A 22200-nucleotide genomic window follows, 5' to 3' on the forward strand; every position below is an offset into this window, starting at 1 on the left:
ATAAGTGTATTCTGTTTTTATTTACGATTTACACAACGTGCCAACTTTACTGGTTTTGGATTTTGTAAATTGACAACCAAATATCATTTTGACATATTAAGATACAAAATAGGATTTCAGAAGTGCTAGTGACCATTTAGATCTATATTCAACAGGAAGTGTAATGCTTACAATAATGAGGCAATTCCTGAAGGAATTGCGTGTGAATGCTCCAATGCTGAAGTTTAACTGAAATCCTGGAATATTTTTAGAATTGTTGAAGTAGAGCACACAATTCACAAACAGGCTGAATATTTTGAAGTTGGAACAGTTTGAATCAAATGAAAAATGTGGGAGTTGTTGAACTTTGACGAATGTCCCATTGATTTCAATGGGAATTTTCAAAAAATGTAGGAATTTCGGGAAAAGCGGCATTTTTTTTTAAATTGTAAAAAACTTGAATGGTCTGAATGAGTTGAAATGGTTGGTGTTGGAATTTTTCAAATCGGTCGGTAAGTGTTGAAGTAGTAACATGTTGAATTGAGAAATAGTATTACGGAATTCCTGGAATTTTGGGAAAACCGGGAATTTTTCCAGTTCAAAAAACAACTTTGTTTTTTGTCCTGAACAAGAGGACTGTTTTGACGGTTGAAGTAGGTTGAAAAATGTGGGAGGTGTAGTCGCCAGAAAAAAAAAGGGTGGAAATAGGGCATTCTGGAAAATCCTGGAATTTTTTTTAACTTGGAAAAAAAGGTAGTTTAAATACCCAGGATGGTGGAATGTGTTGAAGGTGGAATGGTTTGAATCGGTTGAAAAATGTGGAAATGGAAGTTTACAAAAATGGCCAATTAATTATGAATGGTGAAAAATGTCCCCGAGAACCTGGAATTCTGGGAAATCTGGGAATTTTTTGGGAATTTGTCAAAGGAAAGCCCGCGAATCTCGTACAGGCTGAACAGTTTGAAGTTGCAACGGTTTGAATCGGGTGAAAAATGTGGAAGGTAGAGAGCGGCAAAATCTGGAGAAGAAGAAGAAGAAGAAGAAGAGGTTTAATAGAATACCCTATGTGTGAATGCTTTGGAGCATTCACACAATTAAGACATGTTCTTGCATCCCAAGATGGCTGAGAGATGATGTCATGTGACTGAATTGAAGCATATTGTGTTGCATGCATAATGTTGCATGTATACAACATGGATTATTACTTGAATTAAATGAGTGGCCACTTTTATGAGTACACATACCCCCCATCCAACAGACTGAATAGTAGCAAGTAGGCGATGGAGCACCGAGGCTGCACACCAGCAACACTCACCGTCCTGCGTGCCGTTCCCTCGGCTGCAGTTGCTGCAAATGTGCTTGATCTCCTTGCCGATGTGACAGTGGATGGCGAAGGGCGTGTTGTTGTTGTTGTTATAGTGCGCGTTGCCTCCGTGGCCCTTCTTGCCGCCCAAAGACATGATTTTAGCCAGGCTGAACGCGTTCTTTTTGGGCTTCTCCACGGCCACGGCGGAGGGGGCGTGCACGCAGCCCATCGTGGAAGAGGCGAGCCAGGTGCCGTGCATGATGGTGGGCGAGGGGTCCACGCTGGGGTAGTGTGCCGTCTTCAACATGCTCGGATTAAAAGGACCGACAATCCGTCGACTCGCTTGTGATTTAGCATCCACGCTGACCTTTTATTTTATTTTTATTTTTTTTAGGGGGCGGCACTCACCTGAGATCTTAAACGTGGAAAACCGGCTCGTTTTCGGAATGATAAAAAGTCACCAAAAAACGGAATCCATGCTTAAAAGAGCGAGTTAGCCGCGGCGAGCTCTCCCCACGCAGAGCTGCAGTCTATTGTGGCTAATCGTGATGGGTCCTTCGCGAACGATGCGGCGCGAGGAGCATGCTCTTTGATGTTTTTTAAAACCGGAGCTGGTGCTCTGAGAAAACGTGCTACCCAACGCTACTGAGCATGCGCACGCATGCGCATAAACGCTAAACGTTTCCTCGAACAAAATAACTAGAGCTATTAAGGTAAAAAAAAAAAAGAAAAAACGTTGCTATATTGTAGTTATTTTTTTACATACCAGGAAACTAACCAAAACAAAAACTATGTAAACCTTGATTAAGCTAAAATGCATGGCTGGTTGTTATATACTGTAGAGTGACATAATTAATATTATAAAATATTATATTATAATAAATATTATATTATATTATATTATAAAACTACTAACCACGTTAAACCCAGATTCCGATCTAACAAAGGTCTTAACTCATTCTCTTTCTATGCCACATCAATGGGGAATGCGCTCCCAACAGGTATAAAAGAAAGGGCATCTCTATCCTCCTTCAAAACCGCAATAAAAGTACACCTCCAGGCAACTTCAACCCTAAATTAACACCCTCCCCAGATTGTTGTTAATAATCAAATGTAAACAATCAAATGCAGATATTTTTCTTAAGCCTTCTGATCTCTCTCTCTCTCTCTCTCTCTCTCCCTCTCTCTATGTCCACTACTTGCTGTACATATCCTACCAAGTCAGACCTACACTGTTTCAATATCCATTTCTCTGTTCTCAATTGTTGATGACTGATGTTAACAACCAAACCTAACCCCCCCCCAGCCCCCCTTCCACACCCCAAATTGTAAATAATGTAAATAATTCAATGTATACACCCTGATGATTATCTTGTGTGATGACTGTATTATGATGATAGTATATATGATAGTATATATCTGTATCATGAATCAATTTACCGGTAAGTGGACCCCGACTTAAACAAGTTGAAAAACTTATTCGGGTGTTACCATTTACTGGTCAATTGTACGGAATATGTACTTCACTGTGCAACCTACTAATAAAAGTCTCAATCAATCAATCAATCAATCAATGTCCACAATAAGTATTTTGACAAGCTCATGTATAAAACCCAAAACCAGTGAAGTTGGCATATTTTGTAATTCGTAAATAAAAGCAGAATACAATGATTTGCAAATCCTTTTCAACTTATATTCAATTGAATGGACTGCAAAGGCAAGATATTTAATGTTAGAACTGAGAAACTTAATTATTTGTGGCAAATAATCATTAACGTAGAATTTATTGGCAGCAATACATTGTGAAAAAGTTGTCACAGGGGCATTTTTACCACTGTGTTACATGGCCTTTCCTTTTAACAACACTCAGTAAACGTTTGGGAACTGAGGAGATCAATTTTTGAAGCTTTTCAGGTGGAATTCTTTCCCATTGTAGCTTGATGTACAGCTTAAGTTGTTTAACAGTTTGGGGTCTCTCTGGTATTTTTTGCTTCATCTTGCGCCACACATTTTCAATGGGAGACAGGTCTGGACTACAGGCAGGCCAGTCTAGTACCCACACTCTTTTACTATGAAGACACGCTGTTGTAACACGTGGCTTGGCATTGTCTTGCTGAAATAAGCAGGGGCGTCCATTAAAAAGACATTGCTTGGATGGCAACATATGTTGCCCCAAAACCTGTATGCACCTTTCAGCATTAATGGTGCCTTCACAGATGTGTAAGTTACCCATGCCTTGGGCACTAATACACCCCCATACCATCACAAATGCTGGCTTTTGAACTTAGCGCCTATCACAGATGGTTCTTTTCCTCTTTGGTCCGGAGGACACAACGTCCACAGTTTCCAAAAACAATTTGAAATGTGGACTCGTCAGACCACAGAACACTTTTACACTTTGCATCAGTCCATCTTAGATGAGCTCGGGCCCAGCGAAGCCGGCGGCATTTCTGGGTGTGGTTAATAAATGGCTTTCGCTTTGCATAGTAGAGTTTTAACTTTAACTTACAGATGTAGCAACCAACTGTAGATACTGACAGTGGTTTTCTGAAGTGTTCCTGAGCCCATGTGGTGATATCCTTTACACACTGATGTCGGTTTTTGATGCAGTATCGCATGAGGGATCGAAGGTCACGGGCATTCAATGTTGATTTTCAGCCTTGCTGCTTAAGTGCAGTGATTTCTCCAGGTTCTCTGAGCTTTTTGATGATATTACAGACCGTAGATGGTGAAATCTCAAAATTCCTTGTAATAGCTCGTTGGGAAATGTTGTTCTTAAACTGTTCAACAACTTGCTCACGCATTTGTTCACAAAGTGGTGACCCTCGCCCCATCCTTGTTTGTGAATAGCTGAGCATGTCATGGAAGCTGCATTTATACCCAATCATGGTACCCACGAGTTCCCAATTAGCCTGTTTACCTGTGGGATGTTCCAAATAAGTGTTTGATGAATATTCCTCAACTTTCTCAGTCTTTTTTGACACTTGTGCCAGCTTTTTTGAAACATGTTGTATGCATCAAATTCCAAATGAGCTGATATTTGCAAAAAATAACAACGTTTTCAAGTTCGAACGTTCTTGTCTTTGCAGTCTATTCAATTGAATATAGGTTGAAAAGGATTTGCAAATCATTGTATTCTGTTTTTATTTAACATTTACACAACGTACCAACTTCACTGGTTTTGGGTTTTGTATGAATAATAGTAAAAACTACAAAAGCACTTGTTCTAGGACAAATTACGGACATTTTCTGTAAGCCGCACTGTGCTTCAACATACGAGTATTATTATGGTGTGTGTATAAGGTAAGACATATCATCTGGCGATTTGTTTTGCAATATTATTCAAAAGCAACTTTTCTTACATTCTGGTACCTGCTGATCTGTATTTGGGACCTGCATAAGTCCTGAAAATTTGCGCGCATACTGCCATTGTAGTCCGTGCCGTAGTCGATAAGCTTCTTCTTTTTCTCTATCTTCTTGTTATGGGACATTCATCCTCCGCTGTTGCCATTTCTAATATAAAGTAGTGTAAAGTTCTTACTTATATCCGTAAGTAAACTCGTCATGAAAGCGCTAAAACATACCGGTGTAGTGAGTTTACATTTTCACCCAAGGAACTTTAGTTATTAGAGAGTTCCGGTCGGATGGTTTTTCACGGGACATATTTCCGGCGTTGTTATTGCACTAGTGAGCCACGGATAAGAAGATGCTGCTCCGTTATTGATTGAAGTAAAATTTTAATGTCATTAAAATATTTAGGTCTATCTTCTGTCACTTCTTCCACTCCCGTCCTTGCACGCTACACCGCTACAACAAAGATGACGGGGAGAAGACGCTGTCGAAGGTGAGCCACGTAAATAAGACCGCCCACAAAACGGGCATCTTGAAGAGACTGTCAGAAAGATGGTCTGTAAAACATAATCTATGCAACATTTTGACCAAAGAACCACCGTTACGTTTTATGTTGGGGACCACAAGGAAGTGTTTTACATTTAGAAAAAATATATATATATTTTAATGCACCTTATAATCCGGTGCGCCTTTTCTATGAAAATAGACCTGACGAGACCCGCTCATCGGCAGTGCGCCCTATGGTCCGGAAAATACGGTACTGTATAAAAGAAATAATTAATAATTGATTATTTTTCATATTTTATTATTTAGGCAACTGAATCAATTCAAGATATATTCAGAGTACTAAAAAGTATTATTAAAGGAAGAAAACAAAATACAACCCAGTAATTAGGCCTAGTGGTTAGAGTGTCCGCCCTGAGATTGGTAGGTTGTGAGTTCAAACCCCGGCCGAGTCATACCAAAGACTATAAAAATGGGACCCATTACCTCCCTGCTTGACACTCAGCATCAAGGGTTGGAATTGGGGGTTAAATCACCAAAAATGATTCCCGGGCACGGCACCGCTGCTGCCCACTGCTCCCCTCACCTCCCAGGGGGTGATCAAGGGATGGGTCAAATGCAGAGGACAAATTTCACCACACCTAGTGTGTGTGTGACAATCATTGGTACTTTAACTTAACTATTATGAACTTGAAGTGCCTTCCAAGCAATCTTGTGGCTCACAATCTCACAGCACCTGAAGTGGACCTCCCCCATAGACATGATCAGGAAAAAGTCACAGCATGGGATGCACTTCCTGCATCAGCTCAAAAAGTTCAACCTGCCACAGGATGTGCTGATCATGTTCTACACAGCCATCTGACCTGTGCCCTTTCATCCCTGTCTGGTTTGGATCTGCAACCAGACTGCAACGGACAATTAAGACTGCAGAAAAGATCACTGGTGTCGACCTTCCCGCCCAAATCCAGGATTTATAGCGGTCCAGGGTCAGGAAACGAGCAGGTAGCATCACTGCAGACCCCTCACACCTTGGTCACAAACTGTTGAAACGCCTCCCCTCCGACAGGTGTTACAAATCACTATATGCCAAAACAACTCGTCTAAAGAACAGTTTCTTATCTCAGGCTGTAAATCTGATGATAACTAATCTGTCACTATGAACGTATTCACTCATGTTCACGTCATCATCTTTTTGCTTTGCTCTATTCACCACTGCACTATTACGTTTATATTTTTTTAGTTAATCGTTAATATTTATTCTTCACATTGAACAAGAGAGCACAGCCTATCAAGTCAAATTCCTTGTGTGCTTAACAAACTTGGCCGGTAAAGCTGATTCCCATCTGAACATAAAACGTCAAAATATTTAAAATTGTGTACACAACAAATGGAATTCCTCAAAACCTTGAAACTGAATAAACACAATTCAAAGACCACTATTGAATGAGAAAGTAGTGATGTGCGGATTGATATTGAAATATCGATACCAATTCTTTATGCTCCAATATCGATTCTCAAATCAAAATATGGATACTTCCATCCATTTTCTACCGCTTATTCCCTTCGGGGTAGCGGGGGGCGCTGGAGCCTATCTCAGCTACAATCGGGCAGAAGGCGGGGTACACCCTGGACAACTCGCCACCTCATCGCAGGGCTAACACAGATAGACAGACAACATTCACACTACTTTTCATACTTTAATTTAGGGGTGTCCAAACTTTTTCCACTAAGGACCGCATACTGAAAAGTCAAAGTATGCGAGGGCCATATTGAGATTTTATTATTTAAAAAAATGCTAAAAACAGATATTGTCAGCTTTGTAACATAGGTGACTAAGTATATAATTATCAATTCTTAGTTTTAAAAAAACTCAGCTTTCTTTCAGTACATACCATTTTTTTACTCTTCTTTCTTACATTTTTACTGTTGTTTTTGTTTCTCAATTAAGAACAGTATTCAACTTTCAATATGATTGTGTAACTGCATAACCTAATGTGTCAAAAAATTATGCCTGTAAGAAAATATTAACGTTCAGTTACATATTTAACAGTTGTTATTGTGGTTCTTATAATTTTTCAAATTAATTCATAAGTTACTATAATTTATTTTTTTGATTACCGGTAAAGAACTAAACTTTGTTTTTATTTCAAGTATATTTTATTTTTAATTTGAGAGCTTCTAATATTTTAGATCAGGGGTGTCTAAACTTCTCCCGCCAAGGGCCGCCTACTGAAAAGTCAAGTATGTGGGAGGCATTTTGATATTTTGTATTTGTTTTAAAAACAGTTATTATACATATTTAAAAACACAACTCTGTGTTATAGTTGACTAAGTATATCACTTTAGCTTGTTGTCAATAATTTTCATTTGTTAGCTCTTTTTTTATTACTTTTTTAATGTTGTTGTTTTTTTAGATAGATATGTCATTATTTGAAAATACATACATTTTTTTTTTATAAATGGCTGTGATGATAATGTAAATGAAGGATTTCTAATCACTGCTATGTTGGAATTCTTTTTAGTATTGATACTGTTATTGATACTATTAATTTTTGTTTGACTACTTTTGGATTGTTTTGTGTGTCCTCAATGGATCTGTTAATTGGTTTTGGAATTAGGATTGTATTATTGTATTATTATGTATTATTTTGTTGGACTGATTAATAATAATAAAAACAAATACATACATTTAAGAAAAGAAAATACACAACTTTTTTAATTTTAGCAGACACGTTAGGTAAATATGCACCAATAATCGGATTGTTATTGCTGATACCAGCCTGAATTTTACTTTGTTTCGGATTGGAACAAAAATCAGTGGTCGTGCACATCACTATGAGAAAGTACTCAAAATATTTGCTTTTATAATTATCTAAGGGCAGAGTCTTTAGTATGACACCTCTTACCTACCTCATTATGGTGAATACTGATATGTTGCACTGAGGCACTCGTATGTATGCTTTTATTAGTTTACCTTTAGAAAATTGTCTTTTTCAAACTGAGCCCTCCAGTCCCCTTATTGATAATATTAACAATGTGCATCTAAATTGAGTTGAAGGGGGGTTTAAGCCATTAATACCCACATAGTGTTTATGCCAAGAGCAGAAGGGAGAGGGAGGGCTTTTATACACACAGCACAATAATAAAACACAAACAGGCTAACACCGTAGCATGAGAGAAAAAATTAGGGAAATTATTGTACGTCCCAATTTGAGCAACAACAACAAACAACCATTTAGGAGCTGGCTCTTTTTCGGGAGCCGAGCCAAAAGAAACGTTTCCCTTACAAGAGCTGTAATTCCCATCACTGTACTGGCTAATCCACCAACAGGGGCTGAGCACTGCCACTCTCTGATTGGCTGAGCAAGCACAGCCCTATTATGTGACTCAAACAGTCACAGTTATAGTTGAAGATGATTCACATAATTGGCAACAAGTTTGCAGTGCATTTTTCATAGGTTTCAACTGATATCTCATGACTGTATGTGTTGCGATGCATCCATTCTAAGTGTGTAACTCAGGTAACAAAACACAGTGAAGCCCAGCCCCTAACTAGCAATGGTGCCAAGGAGAAGCCATAGCTTGAAAACACTCTTGACCTGACTAAAGACTTGGGGGCCACATTGAGAGAAAAAATGTGTCTGGGGGGGGGGCCAATGTGTATGTGTGTATAAATGATATATACACAATTACCTGTAAAAGTCTGCTGTACAGTATGTGTTTGGGTCCCTTTTTTTCAGGAACAATAATACAAAAAGTCACAATGTCCGATACAGTTCTAAAAACGTTATGACAGACCATCTTAAAAAAACGGAATTTAATTTGACAGTTTTTTACTGAATGGGACACCCAAAATGTACATGAAAATAAAGAAAGTGGGATTTACAATATTAATTATTAAAAATAAAACACTGAATATTAACAACATATGAACATAATTACTTCTCAGACCAGATCCTCGATAGACATATTTTACAATCAAGCAAAACACAACAAAAATGTAACAAACAGTAAAATATGAATGCAAAGGGTAATAAACACCTACAATATGATATATTATCACTTTTATGCAGACATTTGTTGTAACAATTTGCTTCCGCATCTGTTCCTGACACACGCGTTTGGGGCTGGCTGCTCTGAAAACAAACCCCGCCCTCTCTGCTTTGTTCTTCGTCTTAGCTGCTGTGATGTAGATTACTGTAATAACTCGTATAACACCCAAAAGTGCAGATTTCAACCATTGAAATACTTTCTATACTTCAAGACTTACTTACAGCACTTCACATCATAATGACGGCTACAGTTTTGATGTTAAAGGTCTAAAAAAAATGATGTAGAACGTCCGGTGGGCCGGATTGAAAAACTTAATGGGCCGCATGTGGCCCGTGGGCCGTATTTTGCCCGGATCTGATGTAAGTGGATATGAAAAAGTATTCAGACCCCTTTAAATTTCCACTCTTTGTTTCATTTCAGCCATTTGCTAAAATCAAAAAAGTTAATTTTATTTCTCATTAATGTAATCTCAGCATCCCATCTTGACAGAAAAAAAACAGAAATGTAGAATTTTTTGCAAGTTTATTAAAAAAAAACAACTGAAATATCACATGGTCCTAAGTATTCAGACTCTTTTCTGTGACACTCATATTGAACTCACATGTTGTCCATTACTTCTGATCCTTTTTGAGATGGTTCTGCTCCTTCATTGGAGTCCAGCTGTGTTTAATTAAACTGATTGCACACACCAGTCTATATAAGACTTTACAGCTCACAGTGCATGACAGAGCAAATGAGAATAATGAGGTCAAAGGAACTGCCCAAGGAGCTTGGAGACAATATTGTGGCATGGCAGCGATCTGGCCAAGGTTACAAACACATTTCTGCAGCACTCAAGGTTCCTAAGAGCACAGTTGCCTCCATAATACTTAAACAGAAGAAGTTTGGGACAACCACAACTTTTCTTAGACCTGGCCGTCCAGCTAAAGTGAGAAACTGTGGGAGAAGAACCTTGGTGAGAGAGGTAAAGAAGAACCAAAAGACCACTGTGGCTGAGCTCCAGAGATGCAGTAGGGAGATGGGAGAAAGTTCCACAAAGTCAACTATCACTGCAGCCCTCTACCATGGCCGAGTGGCCCGATTGAAGCCTCCCCTCAGTACAAAACATATGGAATCCCGCAGAGAGTTTGCCAAAAAAACACATGTAGGACTCCCAGACTGAGAAAAAAGATTCTCTGGTCTGATGAGACAAATATTGAACATTTTGACATTCATTCAAAGAGGTATGGGTAGAAAAACCAAGCACTGCTCATCACCTGCCCTATACAATCCCAACAGTGAAACATGGTGGTGGCAGCATTATGCTATGGGGGTGTTTTTCAGCTACTGGGACAGGATGATTGGTTGCAATTACAGGAAAGATGAATGCAAGTACAGTGATATCCTGGCAAAAAACCTCTTCCAGAGTGCCCAGTCCTAAGACTGGACCAAATGTTTACTTTTCAACAAGACATTGACCCTAAACACACAGCTAAAATAAAGGAGTGCCTTCAGAATAAATATGTGACCATTCTTGACTGGCCCAGCCACAGCACTGACCTAAACCCAATTGAACATCTCTGGAGGGACCTGAAAATGGCTGTTCACCCAACGTTCACCATCCAACCTGATAGAACTGCAGAGGATCTGGAAGGATGAATGGCAAAGGATCCCCAAATCCAGGTGTGGAAAATCTTGCATCATTCCCAAGAAGACTCATGTTGTCTCCTCAATACTAAGCAAAGGGTATGAATAGTCATTACCATGTGATATTTCAGTTTTTCTATTTTATTAAATTTGCAAAATGTTCCACATTTCTGTTTTCTTCTGTCAAGATGGGGTACTGAGTGTACAATAATGAGAAATATAATGTTTTTTGATTATAGCAAATGGCTGTAATGAAACAAACAGTCAACAATTTAAAGGGGTCTGATTACTTTTTCATACCCACTGTACATGCTGAACTGGGATTATAGCGTACCGTTACACCCTTAGTCACAAACCCCAAAACCAGTGAAGTTGGGTAAATCGTAAATAAAAACAAAATACAATGATTTGCAAATCCTTTTCAACCTATATTCAATTGAATAGACTACAAAGACAAGATACATAATTTTCGAACTGGAAAACTTTGTTATTTTTTTAGCAAATATTAGCTAATTTGGAATTTGATGCCTGCAACATTTTTCCAAAAAGCTGGCACAAGTGGCAAAAAAGACTGAGAAAGTTGAGGAATACTCATCAAACACTTATTTGGAACATATCCCACAGGTGATCAGGCTAATTGGGAACAGGTGGGTGCCATGATTGTGTAAAAAAGCAGTTTCCATGAAATGCTCAGTCATTCACAAACAAGGATGGGGCGAGGGTCACCACTTTGTGAACAAATGCGTGAGCAAATTGTCAAACAGTTTGAGAACAATATTTTTCAATGAGCTATTGCAAGGAATTGAGGGATTTCACCATCTACGGTCCATGATATCATCAAAAGGTTCAGAGAATCTGGAGAAATCACTGCACATAAGCGATGATAATACGGACCTTCAATCCCTCAGAAGGTACTGCATCAAAAAGCGACATCAGTGTGTAAAGGATATCACCACAAGGGCTCAGGAACACTTCGGAAAACTACTGTAAGTAACTACAGTTTTTCGCTACATCTGTAAGTACAAGTTAAATCTCTACTATGCAAAGCGAAAGCCATTTATCAACAACACCGATGCGTTGCCGGCTTCGCTGAGCCCGAGCTCATCGAAGATGGACTGATGTAAAAAAAAAATTAAGTTTCTCAGTTCGATCGTTAAATATATTGTCTTTGCAGTCTATTCAATTAAATATAACTTGAAAAGGATTTGCAAATCATTGTATTATGTTTTTATTTAGGAATTACACAATGTGCCAACTTCACTGTTTTTGGGTTTTGTTTTACTTTACTTTTTATCTTCTCAAGAGACAATGCTATTAAAACCACATTTGAATATACTTTAGTCAGCTTTGTGATAGTGTGCTAAGAAAAGGCTTGCTGTCTCACACATTGACAGTAACTTTCATTTTAAGAGTTTTATCAAGTCAAGTGGAAGTTGACAGGATCTGACAGATTGGGGGAAGTAGGTTCTTTTTTTCGGAGTCTGAGCTGAATTGACACAATTCACTGACTACTGTACAGCTAAACCCATGGAATATATTAATTACCCAGCAAAAAAGGACAACAGAGAATGCTAAAAAGTGCAAAAGGCAATAGACTGAAATCAAAGTGAAAACTAGAATTGATCAAATAGCTCACCAGCAGCCCAATACCTATTCCCTCTTAGCATCACTTATGCCTGGGGGTCAGCAACCCGCGGCTCTAGAGCCACAAGCGGCTCTTTAGTATAGTGGCTCCATGGAGCTTTTTCAAAAATGTATGAAAACGGAAAAAGATGAGGTAAAATATATATTTTATGTTTCAATATAGTTTCTGTAGGAGGACAAACATGACACAAATCATCCTAATTGTTAGAAATCCCACTGTTTATATGAAACATGCTTCACTGATGAGAGTATTTGGCAAGTGCCGCTAATTGTCCCACTAATTTTGTCGTCTTTGAACTAACCAATGTTCGTTTACATGTACAACTTTCTCCGATGCTGCCACAGAAAGACGTGTTTTATGCCCCTCCTTCTTTGTCTCATTTTGTCCACCAAACGTTTTATGCTGTGCGTGACTGCACACGGGAGCTTTGTTGATGGTATTGACTTGTTGAAGTGCTAAACAGCTATATTTGGTCAGTGCATGAACTCAAACTAATCAATGCTAACATGCTATTTAGGCTAGCTGTATGTACATATTGCATCATTATGCCTTGTTTGTGGGTATATTTGAGCTCATTTAATTCCCTTTACTTATGTCCTATGTGTATTTAATTTATATATGCATGTTTCATGACATATTATATGTATGTTGGCTGCATTTCTGATAGTTGTTTGTGTGCTGTTATAGACCACCGCAAACGTTACCCAGCTTGCAAAGATAGTAAAAATCCATTAGAAGACAGCCTGCCATTTCCTTTAACTTGGACACACACATCTATACCTTTGGCCATTCTAAGCCAGTAATTTCCAGGAGTTAAAGTTAAAAAGTTAAAGTACCCATGATTGTCACACACACACTTGGTGTGGCGAAATTATTCTCTGCATTTGACCCATCACCCTTGATCACCCACTGGGAGCAGTGAGGGGAGCAGTGAGCAGCATCGGTGGCCGCGCCCGGGAATCAATTTTGGTGATTTAACCCCCAATTCCAACCCTTGATGATGAGTGCCAAGCAGGGAGGTAATGGGTCCCATTTTTATAGTCTTTGGTATGACTAGGCCGGGGTTTGAACTCACGACCTACCGATATCAGGGCGGAAGTTATCTCACCCTCTGAGAAGCCTTCGTTTCACTAATGTTTTCCAATTTTATATTTCAACATTTCTGTCAACAAAGATTTGCATCAGCCTGCGAATCATAGTCATTTTAGTAGTAGGCTAATATAGCCAATATAGACACTTACATCATGTGTTTCCCTTAGCATAATGCTTATATAGGGATTTTAATTTTTTATGGCTCCAGACAGATTTTTATTTTTTTATTTTTGAGTTGCCAACCCCTGACTTATGCTAAACAGATACCTTACCAACTTCATTTGTTAATATTATTGAAACTGATTGGTGTCAGACACTCACAATGACAAACTGCTCATGCTGCCACAAACAGAGCTAGGTCAGAAACTGTCATGATAAAGTGACACAAGCTCAGGCAATTTGAGAGCATTAAAAGCTGCGATTGTTTGGTTTGAATGGGCTGTAACATTTTGTTTTGGGCTCAATAATCTTCCAAGTTCTGACTGAGCAGCCTGTCACTACAAATCTGCTGTTCCTTCTTTTCGTAGCTCTGTGTTCTAACCCATCTGTCACTCTCTGCATTCATATCTGCTGTATCACTCTCATATAAAAGTATATTTAACACAGTACCTCACCTGCAAAAAATTAAGTCATAATGCACAGTTGCTCTAAACCAGGGATGTCAAACTGGTTTTCATTGAGGGCCACATGGCAGTTGTGGCCACCATCAGAGGGCCGCTTGTAACAGCAAATAATGTATAAATTTTGCCTCTGGATTTCATTATTAATTATATGAATTGTTTTATGTAGACTGTCGATTATACAGTACAAACTTTACATTTACAAAATGTTACCGTAAAATATAGCGTTGTTTTTTGTTTTGTTTGTTTTTTTACAACATTTTATGGTAAATGGAAAAACAATACAAGTTATTTTTTTATTCTGGCAACTTAGCTGCCAGTTTTTCTACCGTAAAAACAAATGTACCGTTTTTCCATTTACAGTACTACACCGTTAAAAACAACAACCATAGATTTTACAGAAAAACTAGCAACTAAGTCAACAGAATTTTAACGCAAAAAAACAGTAGTAGTTTTTTCAATTTACAGTAATATGCTGTAAATAACAATGTAAAATGTACTGTAATTTTTGATTAATTTGATGGGTAGTTTGCTGTAAAGTTAAATAGTTTTATTTACACAAAAACATGTTTGGAAAGTATGATAATATACTGTAATATTTGTTGCAATATTGGACACTATTAAAGTTTAAAATCTATGCAATTTCAAGCAGTATTTTTTCTGTCAAAATGAAAAAAATCCATTACATTTAGTGAGAAAATGTTAAGTACTTTATTGACACATATCATTTCCAGGTGTTTGCGGGCCAGATAAAATGATGTGGCGGTTCAGATCTGGCCCCCGGGCCTTGAGTTTGACACCTGTGCTCTAAACACAAATACATTTGTGTTTATTGGTGTCCTTTAACTATTACATACAGTGAACAATTCAAGATGTATTGCATACCGAAAGTGTGGATTGCATGCATAATATTCCACAGCGTATTTGACATTTACTTGCATATTGTTCGAATAAAAGACCAAAAAGACAAAGTTCTACATCATTAGAGATGCCATTATTCCCAAAACAGACCATACAATTCTGTTATCTAGCGGGCTTCGGAGGTATTTCCAGAAAAATGGAATCAAACACACCCCGCCTAAAAGAGCATGGTAGTATAATAATGTTCAGAAAGTAATGCTTGCCTTTTCGATTCATTTCAAATCCTGGAAATAAACGAATATCAGCTTTGAGTTCTGGAACGTCACTGGTTGTGTGAAGTGCGTTCAACTTTATGCAGCTTCTTCTTGTTTTATTCTACTGCTGTTGCTGCAAGCATCCTCTCCATGAGGACGCAGTGGCGTTCAAGGGACAGCCTCTACTGTGCACGTGTCGAATTAATTTTAGCTCAAGGGCCGCATGAAGGAAAATCTATTCCCACGCGGGACGGACTGGTAAAAATCATGGCATAATAACTTAAAAATAAAGACAACTTCAGTTATTTTCTTTGTCTAACTTTGGCCAAAAATAGAACAAGTACATTCTGAAAATATACATACTACAAATAATCCTTTTGGCAAAACACTTGACGTAAGTTGAAAACTGAGGAAAAAATTGGTGCAGTTTCAAAAACACCATGAAGAACAGATTGAGCTTAGACTTTGTCTCAGTGTTTTTACAAAGCTAATAAACTTTAAGCACTTCCTGTTTTTCTAATGTTGGCAGTTTATTAAAAATGTTTGGAAAAGCAACCGATTGTTTACGCATTGGTGAAATCCGCATACTGCCACAACACATTCATTTATCATCATTCAAATCTTACAATTATAATTAAACATGGTGTCATTAAACATGACACCACAGCTTTGCGATGTGGCTTTTGTGAACAGAGCATGCCGGACTCAAGACTTCGTTTTAATTCTTCCACTTTCTGTAGTCTTTGTTCCGTGTCCATATTCTTGTTTTTGTAATAATAATTATTTGTAAATAAATAAAAATTACATTTTGATTGTTTTTAGGACTATTTTTGCCACACAGAATCAAAGGGTTGATGTTTAATTGGCAAGTACAATCAAAAATGACACACATTACCTTCCTGCACACTGCACACTATTTAAATAAAGTGTCCTGTGGCTGTATAGTCACATTTAGAATAGTGTAGAGGACTTAGCATATCATAATTCTTGTTTTTGTCTTTGTGTTTCTTAGACGTTTCATAGTGCCTTCTTAGATGATATTCTTTCATTACAGCCACACTTTCACGCAGGTTTGCCTTTTACCTCCGTGAACATGTACTCGGCCTCCCACCTAGCTTGAAACCCCCTTTCTTACCATCCTTCCGTTTAGCCATTATTGGGGATGGGGGTTGCTGAAAGTTGACATCTGCCCTGAATGCTGATGAATAATGAAGCCGAGGCCCACTTGCGGCGCTGCAGTGAGTTCGCGGGCTACCGTTGCATTGTGGGGAATGGAGTATTGGTGCGTGCAAAACAGCAGCAGGCGGCTGTGGCCTGTGGGTCGGTTCTAATACTAATCACATATCATCATTCAAGGCCCGCGGGCCGGACTTTGACACCTAGGTTCTACTGTGTTCGAACTGTTTCTGGACCGATTAGTAATACACAGGCAATACTGTACTTATTTGTTAATAAATAATAAATGCTATGATTCCGATGTTTTTTTTAAGATTCTGTTTGCTGTAAGGTACATTTTAAAAAGGTTGACTGACACAAAATTCACTAATTTGCAAGCACAGTAAGCTGAACGCCCCATTAGTTTCTGCCTGCATACAAATAAAGTGCCTTGTGTAGGTATAGTCGTATCCAGCATATTTTGTATTTACCAAAACATTTAATATAAAAACATACTCCAAGGACGATTATTATGCACTGTATAGTTTCCTAGCTTTTAAATTGTGACAGTTTTACCGCTCTTGACTGGGGTGGTGCAATGCAGCCCTGACTAAATTGATTAGCAGCAGTGTTGTAGGGACTCTTTTTCAACAGAACTGTAACAGCACGGCGCACGGTGACACCGGCACATAAATGTCAGTCAACAAGAGAAGACCATATAATTCACTGCTTATATTTCATTGCAAAGCTGCAGCCGCAGCCCCTAAAATAGCTAATCCAATGCTGCTATCTAGCGGCCTACATTGGTAACTCCGGGGCAGAGCCACTCCACAAACTATTTATTTTGTGTGCACGTCAGTTGTTTTTTTTAACAAAGTATTTAAAGTTATATCGTTTTGATATTCATATTGTTCATTTTTTTCTAAATTCAACAAGATCTTTAAATAAATCCAATTTATTTACGTTCGTACGTGATGACGTCAGACTAGCGTCATGTCAAAACGTCATCATTGTCCAACGGTAGGTAGGTAGCCATGTTGCTACAATTAGCTTTAAATGTATCATTGGTTTGAAAAGACCTTATTCAGTTGACATCAAACTAGACGAACCTATTATTGTGCGTACACCCACGACCACGGTAGCATATGTCAGAGTGCATTCTTATCCGTGTTAGAGCGACAAAGCAACGGTTACTGTTATGCTAACAGTTAGCATATTATGTTGCCGCGCACCACCGCCATCCGACTCCTGTTGCGGTGACTTTTAAATACATTTTGCCCTAAATATGCTTATATTCTGAAGGGAATGCGTGTTGTTTTATTCACTTATTGATATTTTAATGACAGGACTTAAATGTAATTGTTTCTGATTGTCACTGTTTGACTGACGAGTTTCAACTGCTTCTATTGCAGAGAGCATTTTTCACCACTAGGGGCAGTAGCGTTCTGGGGATAGGTCTAACTCTACTCCTATTCAAACTGTCTCTAAATAGCTTAAATAAATATCCATACAACCGCATTCTATACTGCATATCCTCAAAGTAATAATAATTATTTGTAAATAAATAAAAATTACATTTTGATTGTTTTTAGGACTATTTTTGCCACACAGAATCAAAGGGTTGATGTTTAATTGGCAAGTACAATCAAAAATGACACACATTACCTTCCTGCACACTGCACACTATTCAAACAAAGTGTCCTGTGGCTGTATAGTCACATTTAGAATAGTGTAGAGGACTTAGCATATCATAAAACACAATACTGTACATATTTTAAAAACAACAAGCAGTTGGATTATTAGGATCTCGCGTCATCAACAAACAATTCGCCTGGCTTTAAAACAGTAATTGCTATGGAGATAATGCTGGAAGACGCCTTCCTGACTGGTGCATTGCAGCTTTGACTGAATTAACTTGCAGCAGTGTCGAAGGGACTCTTACTCAGCAGAAATGTAACAACATGGCGCACCATGACACCAACAATAAATGCCACTCAACATTTGTCACATCCAGTGAAAGGATGCAACTCATCTAGATAACGTTTTCCACCATTAACATATACCGGATAGACAAATCAAATGCCTAAAAATTGCATAGCTTGCCTTTCTTTCTCTGCCCCGTGAGCATACAAAATGACTATAAATATGACCCATGAACAGGTTGTCATGCATTTTCTTTCTGCTTGCTTGGATAAAATAAAAACGTGTTATTTCTCAGCTGGGTTGTAGGTGGCACATCACAACCAGCAGCTTTCCCATTTCCCATCAAGAGTGCCACATAAGAGAGATGAAATGAGACCAGGAGCTTTTCAGCGACTCCCTTAAAAGACACCTGCCGATAAAACATTATTATTACTCAACCATTCTTTCTCTCTGGGCAGTTGTCACCAAGTCCGTGATATTGCATTACTATTTTTACTCATATACTTTCACACTCATGTTTTATTCAGCGCAAGAAGACCATCGTGCAGCTAAGCAGGGAAGGGAGATGTCTTTTTTTTTTAAAGATGCAATGTGGGGTTATTTGTTTACATATATATATATATATATTTCCACCTTTTACTACTGTTGCTGCAAACACAAGCTTCCTACTCACATCACACACTAATTTCTGCCAGATTTTACATGCAAAATGTGTTAAAGTCGTGGGCAGAGGCTGAGGTTTAGCGTACACACCTAACTGACTCTACTGCAGAGATTTGTCCCATCTCACTATGCATCTGGATAATATTGATTGAACTCCTTTAGACAGCTTGCTTGTGCACACACAGTGATTTCAACACAGCAGCACAAAATAAAAGACTGCACTCTCGCTCTTAAGTAGCTGCAGCAAAGAGGATTTTACTGAGACGTTTGTTAGTCAGTGAATGCACACATGTTCACGTTTATGTACAGTGCATCTGTAAAATATTGACAGCGCTTCATTTTTTCCATTTTTTTTCATGTTACAGCCTTATTTAAAAATGGAATAAATGTATTTTTGTCCTAAATATTTTACACACAATACACCAGACTTGGGCAAATGAAGGCCCGGGGGCCGCATGCGGCCCGTTAAGCTTTTCAATCTGGCCCGCCGGACATTCCCAAATAATTTTTTTAGATTTTTAAAGATGGAAACTGTAGCTGCCATTATGATGTGCAGTGATGTTTTCAAATTACCTTAAGTCTTGAACTATACAAAGTATTTTAATGGTTGGAATCTGCGCTTTTGCATGATATTTTAGTTACTATGGTAATCTAAGTTACAGCAGCTCAGACGAGGCACCAAACAGTGTGGGTGGGAAGCGTTTCCACAGAGTGTTTCCAGAGCGGCCAGCCTGAAATGCGGGTGTCAGGGACAGACAATGGAAGGATATTTTTACAGCAAAGTTCTAAAGCTTAGTAATATATCAGATTGTAGGTGTTTTTTACCATTCGCGTTCATATTTCGCTGTGTTTGTTGCATGTTTGTTGATTGTAAAATATGTCGATGTAGAGGTTGGTGTGACGTTCATATGTTGTCAATATTCAGTGTTTTATCGGTCATAGTTAATATTGTAAATCCCACATTCTTTATTGTCATGTACATTCTGGGTGTCTCATTCAGTAAAAAAACGTAAAATTCCATTCCGTTTTTTAAGGCGGTCCGTCCTAACGTTTTTAGCATTCAATCAGACATTATTGTGATGTTTTGTATTAGTGTTCCTAAAAATCATATATACCAGCCCCCAGACATATTTTTTTCTCTAAATTTGGCCCCCGGAGTAGAAATAATTGCCCGGGCCTGCACTACACCATAATGACAATGTGCAAATTATTATTTATTTATTTTTATAGAGATTTTTGCTAATTTATTACAAATAAAAAACTAAGAAATCACATGTACAGAAGAAGTATTCACAGCCTTTGCTATTCAACTCAAAAGTGAGATCAGAGGCATTCTATTTCAACTTATCATTGTTTGGATATGATTTGGAAAGTCACACACCTGTCAATATATAAAGGTTCCACACTTGACAGTGCATGGCAGAGCACAAACCTATCATAAAGTCGAAGGAATTGTCTCTAAGCACAGATCTGAGGAAGGGTACAGAAAAAAATCTGCTGCCTTGAAGGTTCCAATGAGCACAGTGGCGTCCATCATCTGTAAATGCAGGAAGTTTGGAACCATTAGGACTTTCCTTGAGCTGGCCGGCCGTCTAAACTGAGCCATCGAGGGAGAAGGGCCCTAGTCAAGGAGGAGACCTGTCAGAGCTACAACATTCCTCTGTGGAAAGAGGAGAACCTTCCAGGAGGACAAACCATCTCAGCAGCAATCCACCAAACAGGCCTGTATGGTGGCGTGGCCAGACGGAAGCCACTTCTTAGTAAAAAGGACATTGCAGCCCACCGGAGTTTACAAGACCTACAGTGAAGCATGGTGGTGGCAGCATCATGCTGTGGGGATGTTTTTCAGTGGCAGGAACTGTGAGACTAGTCAGGATAGAGGGAAATATGAATGCAGCAATGTTCGGGAATTGCAGGCTTTCCCTTGACAAATTCCAAAAAATCCCAGTTTTCCGGGACATTTTTCCCATTTAAAATGAATTGGTCATTTTTCAAACTTTCACCATTTCCACATTTTTCAACCCATTCATACCATTCCACCTTCAACACATTCCACCATTCTGAAAATTCAAACTACTCTTTTTTCCAAATTAAAAAAAATTCAAGAATTTCCATAATTGCTGGTTTTCCAAAGCCCTAATTCCATCCTTTTTTCTGGCGAGTACTCCTTCCACATTTTTCCACCCATTTCAACCGTTTCACCGTCAAATCATTCCCCTTAATCAGGACAAAAAACAAAGTCGTTTTTTGAACTGGAAAAGTTTCCGGTTTTCCTGAAATTGGATGTACGGAGACATCCTTGATGAAAACCTGCTCCAGAATGCTCTAGAACTCAGACTGGGGCGACGGATCTTCTTTCAACAGGACAACGACCCCAGCACACAGACAAGATATCGAAAAAGTGGCTTTAAGACAACTCTGTAAATGTCCTTGATTGGCCCAGCCAGAGCCCAGACTTGAATCCGACTGAACATCTCTGCAAAGATCTGAAAATGGCTGTGCACCAACGAACCCCATCCAACGTGAGAGCTAAGATGGGTGTGCCAATTCTTATTTGTATTCAAAAAGTCTTGAGGCTGTGATTGCTGCAAAAGATGCATCAACAAAGTATTGAGCAAAGGCAGCGAATACTTACAGTATGTTAGTGTGATCTCTATTTTTAATACATTTGCAAAAAGCTCTAAAAAACTTTTACAAATAGTCATGAAGGGTGTGTAGACTTTTGAGGACAAAAGTGAATTTATTCCATTTTTAAATAAGACTAACATAACAAAATGTTGCAAAAGTGAAGCACTGTAAATACCTTCTGGCTGCACTGTACATACTGTACTAGAAGAGTCTCAGGGCAAACCCAATATAGTCTTACATTTTCATTTCCCGTATATAGTAGTGTACAGTAATATTACAAAGGTGAACTGACCTGTTGTCTCAGTACTTTTGCCCATACAAAAGTAGGTCACACATACATACTAGTATCTTAATGTTTACATTTTATAGATTAGAAATTACAGAGCAGCCTGACATAACTGACAGTGGACATATCGTTTTGTTGCTCATTTCACCGCGCTGCAAATGAGATAGTCACAGACGTTAAATCCTGCACATACAGTCCATACGTTATATGCCCTCGGTTTAAAGGCTATTTGTATCCTGTGGTTTTAGTTTCTG

The 22200-nt window shown here is 38.5% G+C and overlaps 1 protein-coding gene across 7 annotated transcripts in view; it reads right to left on the bottom strand.

The window, feature by feature from the left end:
* Positions 1 to 22200, bottom strand: part of LOC133618812 (phosphatase and actin regulator 1-like) — a 105018-nt gene that overhangs the window by 72787 nt on the left and 10031 nt on the right. For 2 of the 7 annotated variants that reach the window (XM_061979547.2, XM_072915187.1), the window contains exon 1: positions 1295 to 1864. The exons of 2 other annotated variants lie outside the window; for them this stretch is intronic. In XM_061979547.2, the coding sequence (XP_061835531.1) occupies positions 1295 to 1592 (298 nt within the window). In that variant the 5' untranslated portion in view covers positions 1593 to 1864. Of the gene's footprint in view, positions 1 to 1294; positions 1866 to 22200 lie in introns of those variants that run through there. 3 more of the 7 variants (XM_061979546.2, XM_072915188.1, XM_072915190.1) reach the window with 3 other exon arrangements.

This window comes from Nerophis lumbriciformis, linkage group LG19 (assembly GCF_033978685.3).
Source record: "Nerophis lumbriciformis linkage group LG19, RoL_Nlum_v2.1, whole genome shotgun sequence".
Classification (NCBI taxonomy): domain Eukaryota; kingdom Metazoa; phylum Chordata; class Actinopteri; order Syngnathiformes; family Syngnathidae; genus Nerophis; species Nerophis lumbriciformis.